The sequence below is a fragment of the Nicotiana sylvestris genome, chromosome 2, assembly GCF_000393655.2.
Source record: "Nicotiana sylvestris chromosome 2, ASM39365v2, whole genome shotgun sequence".
Classification (NCBI taxonomy): Eukaryota; Viridiplantae; Streptophyta; class Magnoliopsida; order Solanales; family Solanaceae; genus Nicotiana; species Nicotiana sylvestris.
In genome coordinates, this window is record NC_091058.1 from 123,669,936 (window position 1) to 123,677,523 (window position 7,588).

Sequence of the window (7,588 nt, forward strand, 5' to 3'; positions counted from 1 at the left end):
TTTGAACGATCAAATCTCTCTTGAAAATCATTCCATACCTTCCTCGCATCTTATGCATAAACGATCCCTGACATCAATTCGTTCGAATACTTCCAATCCAAGATAGTATTATCGCGTTGCATTTTTCCCATTGCTCAACCAATTCATCTCTGTACCTGCTCTTAGTACAAGAACCATCTACAAATCCAAGCTTACCTTTTCCTCTCAGAGCTAGCTTCATTGTCTTGCTCCACAAGGCATAATTTTCTAGCCTTGTGAACTTAATTGGGATCAAAACTAGTCCTGGAGTATCTCTTGCTTGAAGAAATAGCGGATGATTATGGTCAAGCGAGCTTACCTCGTTTCCAGCCATGTCCGCGAAAAATTGTTTCAATTTCGCCGGAGCTTCACGCCAAATCAGATCCTCACGATCGCCACTCTGATGCCATGAAGAATTTGTCACAGACATGAAGCTTTCACTACTCAATCAATGGAACAGTGAGTAAGGGCACATGTAGAGAAGAACTTTCAAGAATCTGGGATTGCAAAATGAAGAAGAACGAGTATTGTATTCTCATTGAGCAGAAGAGTCCAATGACTGCTTTTATAGACAAAATGCAGCTAGACCTCACATGCATTACATGTGCAATTAACTACTCTTAGCAGTACGTTTAACTACCTTTTAACAGTAATAACAAATCCCTAACTGAATAACTAGACTCTAACCACAATTAATCCAGCTGAGTCAGCAACTATTTCAATAAATATTATGTCTATTGACGGCATCATTCTAATTGTTTTTTGAAATCAGAAAAAAATAACCTTAGATGGATAAAAAGGAAAAAATGATTAACGTTATATTCAAATAAAATTTTGAAAATTTAGAAAAAGAAAAAAGAAGCGAATATATAATTTAAAATAGATAATAAAGAATGGGGTTGCATTAAGAGGAAAATATAAAGATGAAGAAATAAAGAAATTAAGAAAAGGCAGGAAAGAAAGGGAAAAAAGTGAACATTAGGACAAGGGTATATAAAACTCACATGGGAAACTAACGAGTCGCTATCCCAGTTTCATGTATGGAATTTCAACACTTCAACCATGACACCTACAACTATTATCGATTGAGGGCCACTGTTTAATTATATAAGTTTTTCTGTAAAATACCACTATATATACAAAAATTTACCTGCGCTACCAGGTGGCGTGCCACCCACAATAGCCTACATAGATCTGCCTCTGCTACCGATTAATAAATACAGCAAGACGGAGAAGATGATGTTTAGGGAGAGTTAAACTGGTAGGGAACAATTATTGCTAAGTGCCTTGTCCGCCTGTTTAACTTCTATACACTGATAGAATAAATTATTAGGCCAACCTAACTAAAGAAAACTACTTATAATCAGTAAACTTAGTTACCTGAAAACCATGACAGATAACCTTCTTTATCATAACATGACGTAGGTGTTGCACCGACGGCATAAAAATGTTTACACATTAAGGTCACTTGTAAGCATTAATTGGTGATCCGTAACCTTGTAAAAATGGTAACTAACATGATATTAATTACCTGTTAAACTTACATTGATTGTTGGTAAACGACTTTATACTGTTAATGTACATATCTTTAGTTTTCTACGTATCTGGTCTTTTCAGCATTCAGGCATCATCCGTTCATTATCAGATAAATGCAACTAGTGAACTGGGAAAAGGGATAAGTTTCTCATAAGCTCCAAAATCATCTCATTTGAGCTGTGAAGAACTCTTCATTCTCCCGTGAAATTGAATTGGCTAGCTCCGTCTTTGTAGAGGGCCATAAATTTCATACAACAATGCATCATTATCCTCCTAACACACTTTCTGTGTCATAATAAGAATCAATTGATGCAGAGGGATGATGCCGATGAAAAGAGCCATGATCTTGTTGGGTGTCATAATATCTGCAAGAATGAAATGACGATGCAGAGGGATGATGACGATGCAAAGAGCCACCTTGTTCAGAATCATGAAATGACTCCTCAATGAAAGGAGGCTTTGATGGAACAGGCACTTCTAATTCCTTTTGTGTCAGTAGTTTAATAACAGTTGTCATATCTGGACGCATAATAGGTGATTCTTGAGTACATAACAGGGCAATTTGAATCACCCTTAGTACTTCATCCACATCTTCTATCTCCATGCTCGCATCGATTAGTCGAGATAACCTTTTCTCCTTAAAGTGTCTCCAAGCCTGCACGTTAAATTAACAAGATAATCTCAAACTCAGTCTGTTGAACTTAGCAATATAACATAAGAAATAAGGATTTAAGTATGCAAAATATTTTTATACGACGAATCTAGTTTAACCTGTTATAGCACCTGATTGTGGAGGTATTTTTATACCGTACGTGGTTATAACTTAAAGTCTAGAAGTAAATGGGAGAAACAAAGTGTTCTGAAGAGAGAAATTACAATGGTTACAAGGGTGTCTAGAGTGTCATCGGCTGGAAATTTGTTAATCTCCCGGCCGCTAACTATTTCTAGGATAAGAACTCCAAAGCTATAAACATCCACTTTATCTGTTAATTGTCCATGAGCAAGGTACTCAGGAGCCATGTATCCGCTGCAGGTAAAGGATTAGCACAGGTAATTAAGGACAAAATGAAAATTTATAGTAATAGTTTAATCTAAATTCAAGTGCTTCATTACATACTTACAATGTGCCTGCAATGACAAGAGGTGCACTTCCTTTTTCCCTGATATTAAACCTGGCAATCCCAAACAAAAACAAACAGCAACAATGACGTATCAATTTCCAAGCACGTTGGAATTGGATATATGACTTATTGTCCATGTTGCTCCATTCAGGCTCATCTTGATCCAATATTATACGAGGCAAAAATAAAATTAAAAATAAATATAGACACCAGATTTTGATCTCCATATTTCCTCGTGACATGAATCTCGAACATGAATAAAGCATATTAGCAAAAATGGACCTGAAGTAAATGCACTAACCTGGCAAGACCAAAATCTGCAATTTTGGGACGGTACTTTGAGTCTAGTAAGATGTTACTAGGTTTGATGTCTCTGTGAATGATTCGAACTTGGCAATCGTTGTGAAGGTATTCTAAACCTTCGGCTGTCCCTTCAATTATTCTGAGCCTTTTCTTCCAATCCAATTCTTTCTTCTTCTTTGGATCTTTCTTCCATGCATACAGTACAGAAAATATATCAAGTAACTGTGATAATATATAACTTCTAATTACAAATGACTTAGCATTTGTTTCTATCCTTTCCGAGAAAGGAGTAGAAGGATTAAAAATCTTAAGAACAAATTACGTACCAAATAAGATAAAATCAAGGCTTTTATTTTCCAGATACTCATAAACAAGAAAACTGTCATCATCAGTGAAACAACAACCAAGGAAACGAACCAAATTCTGGTGTTGGGCTTGTCCGATAATGTCTATCTCATTGGATATCTCTTCATTCCGAATCTTGGTAGTTAAGAACATCCGTTTGATAGCAATTTCTCTACCATCCGGTAAAGTCCCCTACTTCAGAAACATTCTAAACTTATTTAGCGGAACTACTACTGTCAAAGCAAAGAAGCAAAATAGGGGGGAAAAGAATAAAAATGCAGTAGTACGTATTTATACTTTAAAGACTTCACCAAATCCACCTTGGCCAATCTTGCATTCTTCACTGAAGTTGTCTGTAGCTTTCTCTAGTGTTGAATATTTGAAATGCAGGCTCCTCTTCATAACAGATGACTCAAGATCTGATTCTTCAAGAGGGTAAGTTAAACAGAGGATTAATGAAGATTAGACCAAAATGATCTCTGCAAAAAACACTAACACTGTTTTACCATTAGGTTTCTTCTGGTGTTTCAATCGTTTTTCTTGAAGAGTTGTACCCACAATATATCCAACCAGAACAGCGACTACGCATACACCAACAGCAACAAGAACAAATACAACGTACATGAAAATGGCTCCTGCAAAATAAATTCCTTCTTAAATGAATTTAAATTTTGTGCACTAAAAGTGTATATTATTATACACTATCTAGTTTACTTACAACATAGCAAGTTATGTTGCTCGAACTCTCCGAAAATATCGTTAGGTGTGTCCCGGTTCCTCCAAAAGTAGTGCATTTTTGGAGGATCCAACACTGGTGCGATAATATTTTGGAGAGTCCGCACAACATACTAGCAGATCTAATTGAGTAACCTGGAAAAAGAATATATAGCATGCTCATTGTGTAAAACATTTTATACTGTCAGTGTATTTAAGTTAAATCCTTCAGATTTTCTAAAGTGCATGCAGCTGACCTTTAGTATTAAGAAAGAAACTCGAACCATCGGTAAATTCATATTCTGAGTAACGAAAATAGCAGCCGACGCTAAGGGCACGTGCCTCAATGGATGGCAAACAATCGAGGAGAGATGTGCTTGCGTTTGTCAGGCAGTCATTACATGAATTTTCATCCAAAGTATTCCAGCAGTTAGCCATGCCATAAACTGATAAACCATGGGCTTTCCTTCGTCCCTCTGCATAGCCACCGTGAATTGGGGCCATGTTTACCAAATCCTTGACAACTTTGGTTGCCACATCACTAAATTGCTCATTCTTCAAGTTCACTGCATCGCTGCATCTCTTTTTATCAAATTTAACCAACAAAAAGAGACCCATGAGAACCAAGAACAAGTAAGCCAAAGTCATGTCTGATAAGATATACTAGTAATTAATTATATAAAAGTTTACTCTTCATGATAGTTTAAAATTTTAAATTAGATGGTTACACAAGTTTAATATACTATATATGATATGAAAGCAGGCACCATCCTGATTTCAAATCTCACTGCCACAAATTATCCAAATGAATTTCCCCGTGCTTCGCCTATGAAAATGAATTAGGCCCTCACGCCAGTGGCGAATCCAGAAATATTTTCAAGGGTGTTTAGACTTGAAAGAAGTAAAAAAAAAATTCCCACAAAGGGTGTTCAATATATGTTTTATACATCTAAAATCAACACTTTACTAATATACATAATGTAATTTTTTGTAATTTTTCGGCGCTTTGCAAAAGGTGGCTTCGCCCCTGCCTCACGCAAAGGAATGTGTTGAACATATAATTAAGTAAATAAAATTGTACTCTCTCTATTTGCTAAAACTTTTTTAGGGATAAAGCTAAACTGTGCCAACGGGATTCAATCGTTGGAAAATTGTGTAAATAGGGCAAAGGGTTCACTTTAACATTAGGGAAGCTTCTACTATAGCAACAAAGGTCGGCACAAAAATTAATTTATTTGCAAGTATGAATACAGGTACGCCATTGTTGCATTTTTTTTCGAATCTCTTTAATCGAATCTCGCCATTGTTGCTCCGCCCTTGATGGTAATACCATGCTATGTTGAGTTATGTCTTCAAGATGGGATTTTTACTTTCTTATCTCTTATATATTCTTGTAAACAGCAGTCACAGAATACCCGAGAAAAATAAAATAATGCTACTTATATAATTTCAGACAAAAGAAAACAACCAAAGGGAGAAAGAAATTACTTTGACGTCGTGGGGAGAAGAGGACTCGTAAAAAAAGCTATAGTTCTCGAATCTCATGAAGCAACCATCAAAGAAAACACGGCCGCTACTGTGGGGAAAACAACCAGGCAATTGGGTTTTGATGGTAGAAAAACAAATTTCGCAATCATCATTAGTGAGATCGTCCATGCATTGAGCCAAGACGTAAATTCGATTCGGAGGGTAGCCTTCTCCATAAATGGAAAATTTGCTTTTTCGCATTTCGGGTTCCATTGATACTATTGCATTGGCGTAGTTTTGGTTGAATTCTGAAACATTCTCTGCTCGATCTACGCCGCAGAATTTATAGACCAGCTCCGTTCGAGGATTCGCAATTGCTGGAAAAATAAAAAAGCTAGAGAGGAGAACGCTTAAGCACAAAACGACGACATTGGCCATTATTAGGAGAGAGGTGTTCATCTTGGCTTTTCATTTTTTTCTTCGAATTTCCTTTTGTTTTCAGGTGTTAATAAAAAAAATATTTTCTGGAAATTTACACTTGTAGTCCTAAAACATTGACAAATTCTGATTTTGGTCCTAGTACATTTCATTTAATTGAACTGTGCAATCCCTCTTCTTGCGAGTTTTCACAGATTTAACGAATTGAACTTTAAATATTAATCATTATTTATTCATATGATACGTTTACTCTATATCTGAGGGTAATATATTTCTAAAAATAGTCAAAATGCAGCATATTTCTTACATAAGGATTTAAAATCACACATATTAGTTAGCTGAATACTAAATGTGCTTAGATATATAAATATATCACAAGGATCAAAATATAATTAACTAATAATTGAGGGATCAAAAGTATTATCCCAACATTCCCGTGCCAAAATCTTGACAACAAACAACATATGATGGCGGATAGTTTAGCAAAACATGTGTGCAATCTACATTATAGTAGTAAGAAAGTACTTGGTACATTTTGTAGTTCCTCCCGTGTTATGTTTCAAATCTGGCCAAAATAGACAAACCAAGAACTAAACACATATAAAAAATGTACTAGAGTATCTTTCTCTGATGGTGGTGCTTTATATAACAATGTGTCAAAATTTGCCATTAGAGAGCTCTGCAACGTGAGGAAGAAGAAGCAAGGAATTGGGAATTTTTCCAACTGCATTTACTGTGCTAACAGAACTAGTTATATACAACTAATTGAGAAAACAAAATAATAAACAGACCCCATAACTCCTAGTAATTACATTTAGGTCTCAATAATAACTAACTTCTAATCTTCTAACTTCCAATACTCCTCCTCAAGCTGGAGGGTTGAGAATGTTCAACACTCCCAGCTTGTTGAGCAAAAAACTATGTTGCACAGATGAAAGTCCTTTGATGAAGAGATCTGCCTGTTGATCTTTTGTAGAAGCATATTGTGTAACCAAGGTACCATCCTTAATAGGTTCACGAACAAAATGATAGTCTATCTCGATGTGTTTAGTATGCTTATGAAATATAGGATTTGCAGTTATTTGCATTACTGCTTTGTTATCATAGAACAGTGTGACAGGGTTAAGAACATACACTCCTAACTCTGAAAATAGCCCCAACAACCACACTATTTCTGAAACTACTGATGTCATGCTGCGATATTCTGCTTCGTGAAACAGTATGTTGTTTCTTTGATTTCCATGAAATCAATGAATCACCAAGTTTAAGTGCATATCCACTAACATGTCTTCTTGTCATTGGGCAAGCTGCCCAGTCAGAATCATAAAAAACTGTCAATGTATCTACATTCCCTCGCTTCAATAAAACTCTCATTCCTGGTGTAGCCTTCAGATACCTCACTACTCTAGAAGCAGCCTCCATGTGTGACTTCTTAGGTAGTTGCATAAATTGACTCAAAATCTGGACTGCATAACTGATATTTGGTCGAGTGACTGTCAGGTAGAGCAATTTCCCTATCAGTTTTTTATACTTATTTGCATCTGTCAAGGGATCTTTATCTTGTATTCCAGCAACTCTGTCATATTCTACTGTTGTAAGCTTCTGATTGACTTCAAGTAGTGTTAAAGCTAGCTTGGCACCACTTA

General features: G+C 35.9%; 1 protein-coding gene across 3 annotated transcripts; it reads right to left on the reverse strand.

The window, feature by feature from the left end:
* Positions 1-1,486: 1,486 nt before the first annotated feature.
* LOC104215539 (cysteine-rich receptor-like protein kinase 46) lies at positions 1,487-5,976 on the reverse strand. Of its 3 annotated transcripts, none has more exons than XM_009765359.2 (9): positions 5,526-5,976; positions 4,295-4,619; positions 3,830-3,958; positions 3,621-3,742; positions 3,305-3,515; positions 2,977-3,160; positions 2,676-2,726; positions 2,431-2,581; positions 1,487-2,209 (listed from the first exon to the last, which is right to left on the reverse strand). In XM_009765359.2, exons 1-9 carry the CDS (start codon positions 5,961-5,963, stop codon positions 1,820-1,822), a joined length of 2,001 nt encoding a protein of 666 aa, XP_009763661.1. In that variant the 5' UTR covers positions 5,964-5,976; the 3' UTR covers positions 1,487-1,819. The 3 variants fall into 3 exon arrangements, with proteins under 3 accessions (XP_009763661.1, XP_009763662.1, XP_009763660.1); XM_009765360.2 differs by having other exon boundaries at positions 2,977-3,164; positions 3,396-3,515; positions 3,621-3,748; XM_009765358.2 differs by having other exon boundaries at positions 3,621-3,748.
* Positions 5,977-7,588: the final 1,612 nt, after the last annotated feature.

Excerpts from the sequence above, each read along its gene's own strand:
- LOC104215539 (XM_009765358.2), bottom strand. The coding sequence starts at position 5,963 with ATGAACACCTCTCTCCTAATAATGGCCAATGTCGTCGTTTTGTGCTTA. Across the intron at positions 3,516-3,620 it reads GATTTGGTGAAGTCTTTAAA|GGGACTTTACCGGATGGTAG; the intron begins GTATAAATACGT and ends TTTCTGAAGTAG. Across the intron at positions 2,582-2,675 it reads CTTGTCATTGCAGGCACATT|CGGATACATGGCTCCTGAGT; the intron begins GTAAGTATGTAA and ends CTTTACCTGCAG.